The following is a 17955-nucleotide window of genomic DNA, read 5'->3' as shown; positions in this document are numbered from 1 at the left end:
AGGTCAGAAAAGGGTGTCAGATCCCCTGGAACTGGAGTTACAGACAGTTGTGAGCCGCCATGTGGGTGCTGGGACTCAAACCAGGTCCTCTGCGCCAGTGGCCTAGTTTTGTTGTTGTTATTTCTTTCTTTGTTGTTTTTTTTGTTTTGTTTTTGTTTTTGTTTTGTCTTTTTGAGACAGGGTCTCCCTGTAGTCCCAGCTCACCTGAACTCACTATGTAGGCCAGGCTGGCCTTAAACTTAAAATGATCCACCTGCCCCTGCCTCCCAAGTGCTGGGATTAAAGGCGTGCGCCACCATGCCGGCCATTTAAGTGGAAGTTGTTGTCAAAGGCCCATGGGGGAGAGTGGTCTCCCAGCCCAAGACACAGACCCTTAACTGCTTTGACCACCTGGATTTGTCTCTAGACTCTCTTAATATGAGTCAGAGCCATGTAAGCATCAGCTATTTTATTTCTTAGTATTTTGGAGATCTGTAGTTGTAGAGAGTGGGATTGACTTTCAGTAAATACAGACCGAGCTCGCTGTAAGGAACTCTGGCTGAGCAGAGGACAGGCAGCTGATTATCTTCCTAACAGCACAGCTCCCTGCTGCCTTCTGAATCAGCTTCTGTTATGCAAGTTGGAAGTACCCCACAGGCTGGTGAGAGCCAGTGCCTCCAAGCATCCTGCCTACTAGGCCGGGTGGGAAAGAGCTCTCAGTGAGTGGCTGACAGCAGAGGGATGGACCCAAGGTGCCGGTGACACTACACAGCTCCCAAGGTGCCTCCCGCACAGCGGTGTTGGAACCCAGGGTACTGAATCTTGGCAGAACTCACTCCCTCACAGCTGCTGTCCTCAGACCTCGGGACAGTGTGAGGCCGAGCCAGCAAGCAGTGAGTGGCCTGTCCGTTTAGCAGATAGCCACCTGACCCTGGTTCTCAAGAGTGAAAACCAAAGCTGTAATATCAAAACAAGACTCTGGTATATCCACGACCAAATCATCCTTCACATGCATCCAGATTTTAAAAAACCAAATCCTGTGTGCTAAAATCATATATGGTGCTCTGAGGCACAGACTAGTGAGCATAGGACTGAGCACAACCACCCAGCTCAAGAACGGGACAAAGTGGGTCCCATGAAACTCCCTGTGGTCCTTTGACACCCTTCCAAGCCCCCATAGTATACTGGGACACTGAGTATGGGGTACCTCTGAACTACAAAACTGTGACAGTTAAACCTTGATTGTCAAGGTCCCATGAAACTCCCTGTGGTCCTTTGACACCCTTCCAAGCCCCCATAGTGTACTGGGACACTGAGTATGGGGTACCTCCGAACTACAAAACTGTGACAGTTAAACCTTGATTGTCGGCTGGATGGGATTTAGAATCACCATGGAAACAAACATCAGGACATGCCTGTAAGGGAGTTTCTAGGTTGGATTCACTGAGATGAGAAGACCCTGCTGCGTAGGCAACACCACCCCATGGGCTGGGACCCCCGAATGAGTAAAAAGGGATAACAAGCTGAGCACCAGCGTTCATCTCTCTCTCTCTCTCACTCTCTCTCTCTGTCTCCTGAGTATGGATTCAGTGTGACCAGCTGTCACACCTTCCCTGCCATAATGTACCCTCAAACTGCGAGCCAAAACGAATCCTTCCTTCCTTAAGTTGCTGATGTCAAGGGTCTTATTCACAGCAGTGACAAAGACCACTAAAGCAGCTACCAATCCAGAGACCCAGCAGCTGAAAGGAACTGGTACCTATGGCCTTGTGGTTCCGGGGCCGGAGTCTGTGCACGACGTGGCTGGTCCTGAACCCTGGGTGTCTTTGATTGTCAAGTTCTTGACTGGACTTTGTTCCTTTGCAGCCCAGGGGCTTTGTCAGCCTGCTTGTCGGCCCATTTTGGTTCCTTATGGAATGAGGTTCCCGACTTCAACCTGGCTGTGTCAGGCCGTGCTCTGTTCCAGGCTGCTGCCGTGCCTGGCCTATTATGGGCCAGCAGGAGGGTTGTGGTCCTAGTGACAGCCAGTGTAGCCGTAATGCCATGTTGCTTGATGTTGCCTGATGGTGCAGCCCCACACATGCCTGTCAGGTGCCCACACGAGGTGTGCAGTGATCTGATGGTCTGTCTCTCTCCAGGAGCACGTACTTGAGGCAAACGTGCTGTCCGAAGCCCTTAAGGATCTTTTCAAGCATCTGGTTAGTGCTGCTTTTCCATTGGTGTTTCTGAGCGCCAAGCCCACAGGGGTCCAGGAATCTCAGGTAAGCCCAACTGTGGGGTGCAGGAGCTTCTGAACATGCTTGTCCCGTGCCTTCATTTCCCACAATGGGGTTGCGATTGGACAGATGTTACCTGTGGTCCTGGGTGGAGCCTCAGGATCCCAGCTCTGCAGGTGGGAGAGGCTACGGGCCACCCAGTGTTGACCTCCTGATGAGGCCACAGTTCCCTGCTTTGCATCATTCATCAGACGGTATCAGTTAGCGACAGTGTTTAGTGATGAGCTCTGGGTGTGAAGGGTCACAGGAGTATGAGAAGTCGTCTTTACCCCCTGTGTGTACCGGGCAGCTCGGCCAGTAGATGAAAACAGAAAGGCACTGTGGACACCCCTGGGGCCCTTTTGAGGAATGAGGCAGAGGACTCGGCCTTCCAAAACTGGGGGAGGAATCAGTCATGGATCCAGAGGTAGGCACCAGCCCCAGCCGATCCCTCCCAGTGGTCCTGTTACAGTGGATTCTTGCAGATCCGAGGGGACTGACTGACTATAAATGGCACTATCAAAATGGGAGAAAGTTCACAAAATAGCAGTATATTTTCAGAATCCATGGATTCAGAAAACCAAAGGACCAAATATCATAAACTCAATCATGTTTTACAATAAAATTGTAGGGTTTTATCAAGTGGTGCACCCACTGGTCAGAGCTGTCCAGAGAAACTGAGTCCTTGTATCAGGGGGAGTGTAGATTGAGTGTGTGTCCTACAGTACTGGTCACATGATGTTCCGGCTGACGCATGCATGGCGTGAGTCCAGTCCAGGTCTAAAGCCTTGAGCACCAGGAGCGCGAATTGTTTGATCCCAGTCCAAAGACTGACCATAGGCCCAGGGCTTGAGGCTCAGAAGCCAGTGCTTCTGTTTGAGTTTAAAAGTAGGAAAAAGGGCTGGTGAGATGACTCAGTGGTTAAAAGCACTGACTGCTCTTGCAGAGGACCCAAGTTGGGTTCCTAGCACCCACATGGCACCCACAACTCTCCGGTTCCAAGGGAGCTGACACCCTCTTCTGACCTCCACAGGCATTGCACGACACGGGTGCACTTATATACATACAGGCAATATACTCATACACATAAAATGAAAATAATAAATTAAAAAAAATAAAAGCAGGAAGACACATGGACCTGCCCAAGCCTTCTGGAACTCTCTCTTATTTGGGAGTGACTCAGCCTTTTCTGCCCAGGCCTTCAACTGGAAGCTGGAGCTGGAGCTGGAGCTGAGTTGGAAGAGTGCTTGCCTAACATGCATGATGTCCTAGGTTCAATCCCTATCATAGCAAACACTGATCACGGGGGTGCCTGCATGCAGTCCTAGCACTTGGGAGGTAGAGGCAGAAAGATCAGAAGTTCAAGACCAGTGTGGGCTTATGAGACCTCACTCAGAAAAAATCAATCTGTCCTAAACATTGATCTCATCCCAAACCACCCTCACAGAAACACCCAGAACAGTGTTTTATCAAACACCTGAGCATTTTTGGCCCAGGGAAACGGATGCACAAAACTCACCCTCTTGGCTCAGGAGTTAAATCACTTGTCAAGCATAAGAACTGGGCTTTGGATCCTAGAACCACATAAATGCAGGTGGACATGGTGATCCACCTGTGATTCCAGTGCTCAGGGACATCAGGCGATCCCTGGAGCAAGCTGGCTAGCCATATTGGTGAGTTCTGGGTTTGATTGAGAGACCCTGCCTCAGTGAACAAGGTGGAGTGTGGAGGAGGACTTCCAACATCAGCCTCCGGTTTCACATGCACACTCACATATATGTATACAGGCACAACTGCACAAATACATGTCAGCCTACACACATGAACATGCATACACAGCACACACACACAAGAGAAAGAAAAAAATCAGCCACACATACACAAGAGGCAATATATCTCATCTCCATCCTGTCCCAGATGTGGGTCATAGTCTCTAGTGTTCAAGGGTGTGTTTTAAGACTCCTCCTGGCCCCTTCCTGGCCTCCTGCATCCTTTGCTCACAGCTGGGAAGTGCCTGGTTTGGAACAGTGTTTGCTGGTGGCACCCATGAGTGTCACTGTGCTAGCATCCCCCCATGAGTGTGCCAAGCCTGATCAGCACCCAGGATCCCCACACACAGCTTATACAGTGCAGAACTCAGTGAATCTCAGAGAACTTTCTGGAGCTCTATGTGCTTGTGCTAAATTCAGGACCCCCCCCCGCCCCACGAGGACCATCATGGCAGACAGTGAGTTTCAGAGGCTGACTTAGCGCAGGTCTGCCCCCCAGATTGGGGATGCCTGCAGTCAGAAGCACCCTGATGCCCTTTTTGAGGATGAGAGCAGTGTCTCGGTCCCCTCCTGCAGTGGTGCAGGTTTCCCAGCTCCTACAGTGTTGGGTCCCCCTCCTGAAGTACCAGGGGTCCCCCTTGCTACTGCAGTGTCAGGAACCCCTTGTGGGTGGTGGGCTCTGCCCGGAGGTGAGAAGTGATCACGAGTGGTGGCCATTCTCCCTTGGCTGGTGTACTGCAGCGTGCAGACCAGCTCACTATCTGAAGGGCCTGTCCTAGGTTAGAGCACGGAAATCAGAATATGCAGCTGGTTTCTGCCATGGCAGGCCCTGGGCAGCAGGCCGAGTGGAGGCAGTGCCACTTGCAGATTCTGTATCTGAGATAGGACAAGCTCCTGGAGAGGCAGAAGTAGCTTCCCATGAGAAGAGTGTAGATCCAGAGCCAGCCTTGGAGGTCAAGTACCCTTTGTGGGTGACCCTGAAGTTGCCTCCCTGTGGCAGAAGTCAGTGTCCTCCGTCCACCCACCATCTCCTCATGCACAGCTCTTTGCTTTTCTGTCCTTCAGGTTCTACAGCGCACCTCCACTGCTGCACAGGAATCTTGTCCTCCCAAACCACCAAGAGCGCATGAACTAAAACTGCAGGTGAAGAACATCCGAGCCTCACTGGTGACCGACCCTGGTGCTTTAGGTGGGTGCTGGTGCTGCCAGGGCCCCAGGGTGGGGATGGGGGGGCCTACTCCTGTGGAAGGGACCATCCCTGCCATGTCCTGGGGGCTGTGAGTTTTCCTTTGGCAACCTCGAGGGGTCCTCAGTGAGATCTCTGCCTTCCTCAGCAGAGATACAAGTGAAAAGCTTGTTCCTTGGGGAACAGGCTTGGGGTGCAGTGGCCAGGAGTGGCCACCCTGCAGCACAGGGGGCAGCTGAAGCCGGTGATAGCCAATCCCATATATCCAGAGAGCTTGTGGAAAGGTTCTGAATGGTCCTGACAGAAAGAAAGGGTAGAATGTTGTCCATGCCAATCAAAGTACGTATGGTGTGCTCTAACCGAGGGCCGAGGGAGGAATAGGGGGCCACTTTGCCTGTTTTTAGCCTTCACTTTGCCATCAAAGTACGTATGGTGTGCTCTAACCGAGGGCCGAGGGAGGAATAGGGGGTCACTTTGCCTGTTGTTTTTAGCCTGACAGGTGTGTGGTTGTTGTTGTTTTAATTGAGTTAATAAATTCATGTTGAGTACCTTGATCCCCGGGAAATCAGTGCAGCTTCTGCCTTCTTAGGAAGTGGTAGCTGACGGAGGGCGGCGAGAGGTTCACTGACACCACCTGACGCTCAGGGCCAGTGGCTGTTGCTGATGGGAGGGAGGCAGCCACAGAACCTGGTTCTTCTTGCAGTTCCCGGAGAGGAGGTTTACCACTGTGGATTGATTCTTTGTTTGAGATGGGAAGCTCAGGGGCCGAGTGGCCTAGAGCACTGGGAACTCTGTTCTTTGGAGATGCCTCATTTAAGTGGAGTTTCTGCAAAGCTGGCTGGAGGTGATGTTCTTGGTGCTCACTTCATGTTGCCCTTTGTACCTGTGCCACCGGGTGGCTGAGTGGGCTCCCTGGACTCTGTCAGCCATTGGGGTGTTCCAGCCCAGGGATGCACCTGCTGGGAAACCAGGTCCCATTCTCCACCCATGCTAAGATGCCCCACGCCTATGTCCGAGTCTTTCCTTCAGCGGTGACTCTGACAGTCACCCTGAGATGCAGGTAAAGGGCCAGACATTCTAGCACTTGCTAACCAAAAGGGATTTGGGGACTGATATTGTAAGGGAAATATTGTCTCATAGCTGAGACAGCTGTGAAATGCACCAGTGTTTGTATCAAGCGTTCCAAAAGGATCCTGACTGGGCTGGATGAGGCATGAAAACACTGGCCTGTTGTAGGTGGGAAGTGGGTTGTCTGTGAGTGAGGTGCTGTCAAAGTTTAGACTTGAGACCAGCAAGCAAGCCTGAGCAAGCCATTAGCATCAGCAACACAGATGTGTTGCTTCTGGGTAAGACTTCCTGCCTGGGAAGAAGTCCCGCCTGGGAAGAGTCCCGCCTGGGAAGAGTCCCTTCTGGGAAGAGTCCCTTCTGGGAAGAGTCCCTTCTGGGAAGAGTCCCGCCTGCTGCAGGCCTGAGGAAGAGGCAGCAGCACTGCCAGTTCGGGGCTGTTAGCATCCAGGGCGGTAAAACTTCAGCCCCAGCATACAGAGTTTATAAATGGCAAACAAGAGGAAGCTCTCTGGGGAGTGGGTAGGCCAAGCCCCTCGTCACTGATTTAGCCTTTCTTATGTAGACAAGCAATGTTTTAACGCAGTTCGAAAATAAAAGCCAATGCTGTGTAGCTTTGTTGCCACAGGCGACATGACCCCTGTGTGTGTGGCCCAGCTGAACGATCCTGTGCAGAGGTTCACCAGCACCCTGGCAAGAAACACTACAGACCTCACCTGGGAGGAGGAATTCACCTTGTGAGTACAGCCCACATTGTCACAGGCCTGGCGGTGATAGCTAGGTCTGCCCAGGACCAACAGATCCTGAATCATTGTGTAGTTCTATTTGTACTAAAGAGTAAATTTTAAAAATGAAAACAAGTATGCCTTTAATCCCAGCACTCGAGAGACAGAGGCAGGAAGATCTCTGTGAGCTTGAGGTCAACCTGGTCTATAGAGTGAGTTCTAGGCCAGCCAGGGCTATACAATGAGACCCTGTCTGAGAGAGAGAGAGAGAGAGAGAGAGAGAGAGAGAGAGAGATCCTAAACATCTTTTTGCTTTCTTTTTCTTTTGAGACAGGGCCTCTGTGTAGCCCTAGCTGGCCTGCTCACTTTGTAGACCAGGGTGAGATCTGCCTGCCTCTGCCTCCCGAATGCTGGGATTACAGGCGTGTGCCACCATGCCCAGCCTAAACATCTTTTTTTGAAAATATTTTTTGAGGGGCTAGAGAGATAACTCAGTGGTAAAGAACACTGGCTGTTCTTGCAGATGACCCAGGTTTGAATCCCAGCACCAACATGGCAGCTAACAACTGTCCATAACTCCAGTTCCAGGGGATCCAACAGTCTCTTCTGTCCTCCATGGGCATTGCACAACACGGGTGCACTTACCTACATGCAGGCAATACACGCAGACACAAAAAAATAATAAAATATGTTCTTAAAAAATTAGAGCTCTTGGGGCTTGAGAGATGGCTCAGCGGTTAAGGGCACTGACTGCTCTTGCAGAGGACCCGGGTTCGATTCCCAGCACCCACATGGCAGCTGTGAACCATCCTTCACTCCAGTCCCAGGGGATCCGACAGCCTCTTCTGTCCTCCACGGGCACTGCATGACAGGGGTGCCCTTATCTATATGCAGGCAATACATACATACATATAAAATAAAAATAAAAAATAAAAGATTAAAAAATTTTTTTTGATCTATTTATTTTTATTTTATGTTTATGAGTGTTTTACCTACATGCATATAAACGCACCTGTGTGTGCAATGCACACAGAGGCCAGACTAGGGCATCGGATCCACTGGAACTGGAGTGAAGGATCATTGTTGCCAAGTGGGTGCTGAAAACTAAAACCAGGTTTTCTGCAAGAGCAGCCGGTGCTCTTAGCCACTGAGCCATCTCTCCAGCTCTGTCCTAAGCATCTTAAAGGTAGCCAGCCCTATGTGCAACTTGGATTTCTTTTTAAAGGCAGCTCTAGGGATCACCTTTTTCTTCTTTCCCTTCTGTGACAAGGAGAACTGTGAAGAGACTCCCACTTCCCCCAGCCAACCACACAGAACAGGGCAGAAGGAAACCTCCAATGGATACCAACATCCAGTGAGAAGAGTAGAGAAAGGGGGTGTGCAGACCACTTAAAAATAATGATGTAGGGGACTGGAGAGATGGTTCAGTGATTAAGAACATTGACTGCTCTTGAAGAGGACCTGGGTTCAATTCCCAGCACCCACATGGCAGCTAACAACTGTCCTTCAGTTCCAGGGAATCTGACACCCTCTTCTGACCTCCTTGGGCATTGCATGCGTGTATTGCACATACATACATGCAGTCAAAATACTTGTAAAATAAAAATAAATCGATCAAAAAAAAAAAGAAATTCATCTATTCATGAATTTCATTGTATCATTAGATCAAAGAAGAAAATAAACTTTTCTTCATGTGTACTTGAAAGACAGTCAGTGGCATTTAATACTGATTCCCAGTTTTTAAATGCTTAATTAGAACACAGATATTCACAGAAATTTTTGAACAGATTTGAAAGACCCACTGTGAACCATAAATACCAGGCGCGGCCCTGCTGGTGTCAAGAATGGGATCCATTGTTTTGCTCCAGAGATGTTTAGTCTATCAGAGAAGGAAAAGTGACAGGCAAGTCCTGGAAAGGGGGCCAGCAAGATGGCTCAGTGGGTAAAGGTTTTTGCTGCCCAACCTGACAACCTGAGTTCAATCCCCAGGACCCACATGATGGAGAGAACCAACTCCCACAAGTTGTCCTCTGACCTCAACATGTGCGCTGTACTACATACCCACACACACTAAATGAATGAATAAATGTGATTTAAAAAAAAATTAGATCCTGGGACAGGAAGAAGCAAAATTAATGATTTTTTAAAGATGATAATGTCACATATCTGGACTACTTGAGGAAATCAACTAAAACTACTAGAAATAACAATGTATATAGGGTAGAAAATAATATTAGAAAACTGAGAAGAGAAACTAGGGAAGAGGCTGACTGAGAACATTCTTAAAAGAGTGGGTGGAGTGGGCGTGGCGCCTGCCTTTAATCCCAGCACTGGGAGGCAGAGGCAGAGGCAGAGGCAGGCAGATCTCTGTGAGTTCAAGGCCAGTCTGATCTACATAGTGAGTTCCAGTCCAGCAGAGGCTACAGGAAATAAAAAAAAAAAAAAAAAAAAAAAAAAAAAAAAAAAATTGGGTGGGATTTCCCAAGTAGCAATTCTTTATTAAGAATCTAGTGAACGTTGAAAGTGCTGCTGCACGCACCTGGGCACACATTCACACCCACATTCACAGTAGTGCCTTTAAGGGACAGTGGTGCTTTCCTGTGTCTGAATCGTGCATATGGAAGCAAGGAGAGATGACCATAAAGTTCCAGAAAGATGCTCAGGGGCAGTAGAGGAATGAACACCTGAATAGAAGAGAGAAGTTGTTCTTCTTTTTTTTTTTTTTTTTTTTTTTTTTTTTTTTTTTGCTTTGAAGAATTTTTTAAAAATTAAAAAAAAATTTAATAACCACATGATTAGAAGTTGTTCTTTTACTTTACAGCTTGGTAAAGAATAAGAGATCTGAGGCAGGCAAGGTGGCATGTACCTATAATCCCAGCAGGGAGGCTGAGGCAAGAGGGCAGAAAGATCTAGGCCAGCCAAAGCTACTAACAAGTCTATACTACATAGAGAGACCTTGTCTCAAAAAGAGAGGGGGGGGAGAAAGAGGAGGGAGAGGGGATATTCATGACTAATGGAGGTATAAATTAGAATAAATATTCTGGATACCATAAAATGGTATATTTAAAAATTTCTTTTGGAGCCAGGCGTGGTGGTGCACGCCTTTAATCCCAGCACTTGGGGGGCAGAGGCAGGTGGATCTCTGTGAGTTCAAGGCCAGCCTGGTCTACATAGTTCCAGGACAGCTGGGGCTACAGGGAGACATTTTATATATATATATTTTATATCTTTTGGAGTACCCCTTCAGTAGGTCAATCTAAAAGACTCCCAAATTGCATAACTCTTGTCTCTAAGGGGAAAAGAAAGTCCTTGAATCATGAATAGGAGATGTGAAGGAGAAGTAAAGGCAAGAGTAATTAGCATTACAAGTTCTAGACAAAGAACTAGGAAAAAGTCAGAAGAGAACAATTTTCAAATGTTCATATGAGAGGTACTCCAGTTGCCTCACCCTGTATCTCTGTTCAGCATGGAAGAAGCCAGAGCAGTCTGCTTCCCTATTCCCTGTTGGCAATTGGGGTAACCCCTTCAGAGGATGGCATGATAAGAATAGGAGGTAGGAACTGGCTAGGCAGTTAGGGTAAAAGACCCCAAAGAAATGTAGCCAGATTCTGAGCTAAAAGTCAAAATGTCCTTGGGCCCATTAGCAACATACTCTGTTCCAAAGGCAAAACAATGTCAAAATGTCAAAAGTATTTGGGAGCTTGTATCTAATCCTTAAAATATTTTAGGGTTACCTCTTTAGAGGTGGGAATGTTGGAGGGGAGGGAGTGGGCATGGATTTGCTGAAAACATCTTATATTCGTGTATGAAAGTCTCAATAAAGTTTTTGTAAAAGTTAAAAAAAAATTTAAAAAAATAAAAACACCTTTTTTTTTAGGCCAGGCATGGTGGCCCACACCTTTAATCCCAGCACTCGGGAGGCAGAGGCAGGCTGATCCCTATGAGCTCAAGGCCAGCCTGGTCTACATAGTGAGTTCCAGGCCAGCGAGGGCTGCATAGTGGGGTCCTATTACAAATCAAACAGATCTTTTCCTGAGCGTTTTTTATTTTATGTACGTGAGGGGTAAACACAGTGTAGTGCACATGTGGAGATCAGAGTCAACTTGAGGCAGTCGGTTCTTTCTTTCTATCTTGTGGTTCTGGGGATTGAACTCAAAAGGTCAAACTGCATTAAGCACCCTTACTCACTGAGCCATCTTGACAGCCCTTAAAAGTATTTTAAATACTGGGGGCTGGAGAGATGGTTCTGAAGTTAAGAGCACTGACACTCTTACAGAGGACCCAGATTGGGTTCCCAAGACCCACATGGCAGCTAGCAACTGTCGATAGCTGCAGTTTCAAGGGATCTAACGCCCCCTTCTGGCTTCTGAGGGAACTGCATTCACATACACAGAGAATACATGGTATCTAACAACCACTTGTAACTCCAGCTGCAGGGGATCTGATGCCCTTTTCTGACCTCTGTGGGCATTGCACAACACTGGTGTACATACTTACATTCAGGCAAAACACTCACACATAAAATAGAAATTAATAAATTAATAAAAATTTTAGAAATATGTTAATTGCATGTGTCTCCTAACTGGCAGCCACAGTTTTCCTCATACAGTAAGCAGATGTAGACACCTGGGGCTCTGCCCCTCAGTTTGCTTATTAGGAAACATCCAACCCATTATTTACAGTGGTTTTTAAAGATTTGGCTGAGAAAAATTTCATATGACCAGGCAGCGGTCCACTAGGTGGCCCTCAAACGAAGTTGAGGGGCTGGAGAGATGGCGCAAGATCTACAGAGGACCTGTAGACTTACAGAGGACCTGGGTTCGTCTCCCAGCACCCACATGGTGGCTAACGACCATCCATGACTCCAATTCCAGGGGATCTAAAGTCTTCTTCTGGCCTCTGGAGGCATTGCATGTATGTGTGTACATACATACATGCATGCAGACTAAACACTCATACACATAAAATACAATTAAATAAATTTTTAAACACTGAAGTTGACTGACATGAGTGACGTGGGGCAGTGCTTGTGATATAGCAAGGAAATCACGTAAACTATTAGAAGTAATGGTGGATACAGTGAAGGATGTGGTGAAATAATAGTGAAGGTGGTAAGTAAGAAGAAACAGTGGGAGGAGGGGCCGTCTTCGGTTAATCGTACAGATGAGCTTTGATATGGAAATAGCCACGTGCGGCTTTTAAGTTTATCAAAAATTAAACCAAATTAAATCAGGATTTTATTGGCACTGGCCACCTTCACACGCCCCGAGCCTCCTGTACTTCCAAACATCTCAGTCTAATACATTCTTGCCACCGAAGGGTGTCCATGGGTCAGCCCTGCAAGACTGCTCCAGTGACCGTTGGTCAGAGGTCATGTCGGCAGTGTTCCCTTGCTTGGTTCTTTGTGCTGCAGTTTCTTAACTATACACAACCTGTGTTCTTTCTGTGTCATCAAAAAAATATACATTTGGGGATAGAGAGATGGCTCAGTGGTTAAGAGCACTGGCTGCTCTTTCAGAAGACCTGGATTTGATTCCCAGCACCCACATGGCTGCTAACAACTGTTTGTAACTCAGTTCCAGGGGAATCTGACACCCTCTTCTGACCTCCTCACACATTGCACAACACTGGTGCACCTAAATACATGCGGGCAATGCACTCATACACAAAAGTGAAAATAATAAATATATAAAGGATTTCTGTGAGTTTGAGGCCAGCCTGGTCTGCATAGGAGTTACATAGGCTAGCTAGGGCTACAAAGTGAGATCCTTTCTCAAAAAACTAAAAAACAATAAAAACAAAAATACATTTGAAAGACAGCAAGAGCATCGTTTCTCAAAAGGTTTATGGGCTGTTCTCTTCCCACAGTGAACTGAACGCCAAGTCCAAGGAGCTGCTCCTTCAGATCTCAGAGGACGGACGAGCCTCGGAAGGTGGGTGGTAAGTGGGTGGGTGGTGCGCAGTGTCTTGACCCAGCCCCAGCACAGGGAGGGCAGAGACACCGGTACCCACCCCTTGCAGAGGAGGTCGTCTCTCCTATGGTCCACGAGCATTTTCCCAACATTTGGTTCAAAGTCAGGTTCATCATCAACAAGGTCATTCATTTTTTGGAAAATGTTTATTTTTTAAAAATCCAGAATCCTTTCATTCAATAATTCTTGAATTAGAGCAGTTTTTGAACCCTTTTAACCTCAATAGACTTCCTTAAAAAATTTTAAGACTATTTTCTATTATTTTTATTTTATATGTATGAGTGTTATGCCTGCATGTGGGCAGGTATACCCATGTTGTACAATGCCAGCAGAGGTCAAAAGTGGGCATTGGATCCCCTGGAACTGGAGTTACTAACAGTTGTTAGCTGCCATGTGGGTGCTGGGAATGTAGCCTGGGTCCTCTGCAAGAGCAGTCTGTGCTCTTAACAGCTGAACCATCTCTTCAGTCCCCCAATTTTTTTAAAAGTTACAAAATAGTAACAAAAATTCCCATTGTTTGGTGCAGTTTAGTGGGTACACATTTAAACACTGTATGGCCCTCACCACCCTGTCTCCAGAACTTCCCATCTTCCCGAACCATAAGTCTGTCCTATTAACATGACCTATCCCCACAGTCCTGGGTAATCCTGTTCTACTCTGTGAATTTCAGCTGCTGTGACCTTATGGAATAAGACACTTGGGCTTAATTTAAGTCGGATGCATGATTCAGACACAGGAAAGCAACACTTCCCCTTTAAGTCACTGATGGGAATGTGGACTTGAATGTGTGCCTAGGCATATACAGCGGTACTTTCAGTATTCATTAGATTCTTAATAAAAAATTTTTTAAAATTTTGTTTTTAGGGTTTGAACTTGGCTTTTCAGGCTTGAGAGCAAGCACCTTAATTCCCCGAGCCCTTTCAGTGGCCCTTTGCTGTACTGGGAATCGAACCCAGAGCCTTTAGCATGCTAGGCAAGTTCTCAACCACTGAGCTACAGGCAAGTCCTACTGGATGTTTTAAAATCCCTTAAACACAATAAAGTTGGGAAAGGAGGGACTGCCCCCTGGCTGGTCTAGCCCTACCATTGAGTCTTAGCTATCCCCTGAAGTTGGGACAGTCCCTTCTCCTAACCAGCTGGCCAGGTCCTAGTTACCAGTAAGAGTTCTGCAACAGTGGTGGTGAGACAAGACCTTCCCTTCCCTGAGTAGATGTGTGGGCTGCCCTGAGTAGGGCCACAGTTAGCTTTTCTTCCCTCCTGGTCCCTACCCCTCCTGGCCCACCGTGCTCCATTCCAGACCAGCCTGATAGAGCCTGTGAAAATACAGGTTTACAAAGACAGGGCAGAGGGTGCCCATGCGGCCCGTGTTTTAATGCACGTTTTTAACATCTGTCCTATGTCTGAAGTCTCCATGTTCACAATTAGTTGTGATCCTCCTCCCCCATCTCTGCCCCCATCTCCTCCCTCTCTCTATTTCTCTGTCTTTGACTTGTCCTTACTTTTCTCTCTCTCATACACACACACACACACACACACACACACACACACACACAACTTACACCCTTGACCCCTCCATCCTTTCGAGTGTATTTTCTCAGAATTAGGACATTCCTCTTTCTGTTCATAGCACTTGGCATCTTCATTAGTGTGGATACAGTTACCTCCATTCTCTATATTCCAGCTTTTGTCAGTGGTCCAAAGATGGCTGTAGCCGTTCCTTTCCCCTCTGGGTTGGTTATTGCCTCTGACAGACGTGGCCTGAGCCTCGCTCCCTCTCGAATGCCCATTTGCAGTAAGTGCTGACAGGACATCCCTGAGGTGCACTGCGGTGGACACGCCTCTCCTGCTCCTTCTTGTCTTTCACTCCAGGTCTGCTAGGGACGGCGGCCATTCCCCTGGACTTATTTAGGAAGCAGCCTTCCGGCCCACAGAGCTTCACTCTGACCAGCGTGCCCACCTCTGGCAGCGCCATGTTGGGCTCGGTCACTGCTGAGGTATGACTGTGTGTTTCCTGTTGCTGCATATCTGTGTCCTGCCTGTCACAGCTCAGTGTTACTTCCATGTGACACTCTGGGCTCATCCAGGGAGGCCCTGTTCTCAGCATGGATTCATCTTTCCAGGGACTGGGTTGAGTCCGCCACCCTGGGAAGTGATGTTTCCTCATGGCCAACTCAGGTGCCTTTCTTTTTTTTTTTTTTTTTTTGGTCTTTTTGAGACAGGGTCTCCTTGTAGCTGTCCTGGAACTCACTATGTAGACCAGGCTGGCCTTGAACTCACAGAGATCTGCCTGCCTCTGCATCCCAAGTGCTGGGATTAAAGGCGTGCGCCACCACGCCCGGCTGGTGCCTTCCTTTTAAAGTCTCCTCTGCCGGTGTGATGTGGGTTTGATGAGTTGGAGCTTGGCTCCCCTAGGTCTATGCCAGCCCAGGTTGGTAAAAGATACTAAGTAAAGCAGGGTGAAGAAACCAGTGGTTGTTACAAAGAAAGCCAGTGTGTTGTTGCTGAGTCAGCTGCCGCTGTGTCTGCAACATCTTCATCTGCAGAGTCAACCAACCACACTGAAAATATCAGAAGAAAACCTGCAAGTACACTGAACACGTACAGCCTTTAAAATTATGATTCCTTGGGCAGTGCAGAATAATATCGTTCCCTGGTATTTATATTGTACTCTTGTTATTAGAGACTGTGTATTGTTGCTGAGTCAGCTGCCGCTGTGTCTGCAACATCTTCATCTGCAGAGTCAACCAACCACACTGAAAATATCAGAACAAAACCCTGCAAGTACACTGAACACGTACAGCCTTTAAAATTGTGATTCCTTGGGCAGTGCAGAATAATGTCGTTCCCTGGTATTTATATTGTACTCTTGTTATTAGAGACTGTGTAGATCTTAATAAAACTGTTACCAACACAGATGCACAACTGACAGGCACTGTGGTTATATATGTACATACACACACACACACCCTTTAGAATCAAGAAACCCAGAACACGGAGTGGGTATATTCAGTATCTTAGTAAATCTTGCATTTCTAAACTGCACACCCAGAGATACAAGCAAACCCTCCCCCTTCCACAGGGTCACTGTGGCGCCTGCCTGTTCACTTACAGTCACTGTGGGGCCTGCAACTGCACGGATACCTCCCCCCTTCTGTGGGTTCCCCATGGGGCCAGCCTGGTCACTTACAGGCCTGGGAGGGCAGTAGATGCTTTACAGCTCGTAGGTTTCCTCCCTTTCCAGAAGATTCCTTTTTAAACATTACCCCCACTTGTCCAGACAACCACCCACAGCTCCCTCTTCCCCGATGGAGGGGCACAAACTCTGTCTCCCACTTAATCATGTCACTCACTGTTTCCAGGAATTCCCATGATTCCCAAAGATACACATGTTTATCTTTCCTATAAGCTTTACGTTCACACAGATGGGTGGTAGAGATTAAGCCATGACCCTCCCCTCTGGCATATCATTCCAAAAAACACTACATGATTCCACGTACAGACACATTTTTATAGACGCCGTGCTATGGTAAACTCAACAGCATGAGCGAAATACGAATTGGGGACTGAACTGAGAAGCACTACATATAATGAACATGTAAAAATTTGAGGCCTTGGACGGCAGATAGCTTAGCAGGTAAAGGTGTTTGCTGCCAAGCCTCATGATCTGAGTTCAATCCCTGAGCCCACAAGGTGAGAGAACTCAACTCCTGCAAGCTATTTTCCAACTTCCACATGAATACTCGAGACTCTTACATGTGCACACATATATAAATAAATATGTTTAAAATTCTTTAAAAGCACCTCAGGCCTAGAGCAAACACTGGGAAAATTTTTTCTTCAATTCTAACTAATTTAAAAAGAGTACTAGGGGCTGTAGAGATGTCTCAGTGGTTAAGAGCACTGTCTGCTCTTGCAGAGGACCTGGGTTCATATCCCAGCACCCATATGCAGCTAACAACTGTCTGTAACTCCAGTTCCAGGGGATCTGATGCCCTCTTCTGATCTCTGCAGATACTGCATGACATGGGTGTACATTACATATATGCAGGCAATATACTCATACACATAAAATAAAAATAATTAATAAAATATTTTAAAGTTTTTATTTTTAACGGTATGTGTCTTAGTGTTTGCCTGCATGTATGTATATGTGTATGTGGGTGCTCATTACCTCAGAGCAGAGCCTTGATCTTCTGGAACTGGAGTTGTGGTTGGTTGTTAACCACCATGTGGGCACAAACTCAGGTCTTCCTTGAGAGCAGGCAGTGCCCTTAACCACCGAGCTGTCTCTCCAGCCCCTGCGAGCCCTCCCTTTACCTCCACCATGAAATAATAAAGGTGTAAATCTTAAGGCTTAGCTCTGGCCAGTACCGACTAACTGCCTGGCCTCAAGGTACAACAGAGACAACCTCGGGTTCTAGAACCTTCAGTTGAGCATTTGCATGCCCTGGTGACGGAGTCTTGTTCTTGCAGAGTCTCCTGTGAAGACACCCATCAAAGTGAAGGTCATCGAGAAGGACATCTCCGTCCAGGCCATCTCCTGCCACAGTGCACCTGTCAGCAAGACTTTCTCCTCTTCAGACACAGGTAAGATGCCGTCGGTTCTCCATCTCAGCACCTTCGAGCTCACCCTCTCAGCCTTACATGCACCGAGGAGTAAAGACTGCTATTTTGAGTCTGGAAGATTTTTATTTTGGGTATTAAATGGAATATAAAAAGGTGAGTGAGGGAAGAGAGCCATGCACTGTCCCTGCTGGCTCTGTGGAGCACGCTATCCAAACAAGCGGGGACCTCAGGGAGACCCACTGTGAAACTTCCTGAGGGGTATTTTTCCCACCATTCAGTGCCCGGATGATGTTTTTTAGACAGCTCAGGACAGCATCATCCAGACACCGCGCTTTGTCTCAAACTGTCTGTTAAGCATGTTTAGTTTCCTCGGCGCTCTGGTCGCCACTATCAGTTACTTTTGCGTAGCTGCAACCAAAACAGCGGACAGAGACAAGT

The 17955-nt window shown here is 47.5% G+C and overlaps 1 protein-coding gene across 1 annotated transcript in view; it reads left to right on the top strand.

Annotated features, from left to right (window-relative positions):
• Window positions 1-17955, top strand: part of C2cd2 (C2 calcium dependent domain containing 2) — a 60076-nt gene that overhangs the window by 30095 nt on the left and 12026 nt on the right. The window contains exons 6-12 of the mRNA XM_029560792.1: window positions 2118-2240; window positions 5069-5192; window positions 6883-6991; window positions 12848-12912; window positions 14821-14945; window positions 16031-16104; window positions 17411-17538. Coding sequence (XP_029416652.1) covers window positions 2118-2240; window positions 5069-5192; window positions 6883-6991; window positions 12848-12912; window positions 14821-14945; window positions 16031-16104; window positions 17411-17538 — 748 coding nt within the window. The remainder of the gene's footprint in view (window positions 1-2117; window positions 2241-5068; window positions 5193-6882; window positions 6992-12847; window positions 12913-14820; window positions 14946-16030; window positions 16105-17410; window positions 17539-17955) is intronic.

The sequence above is a fragment of the Nannospalax galili genome, unplaced genomic scaffold, assembly GCF_000622305.1.
Source record: "Nannospalax galili isolate Female #2095 unplaced genomic scaffold, S.galili_v1.0 scaffold652, whole genome shotgun sequence".
Lineage (NCBI taxonomy): Eukaryota > Metazoa > Chordata > Mammalia > Rodentia > Spalacidae > Nannospalax > Nannospalax galili.
Note: the sequence above shows the minus strand (reverse complement) of the source record. Positions and strands in the feature narration are given on the sequence as shown.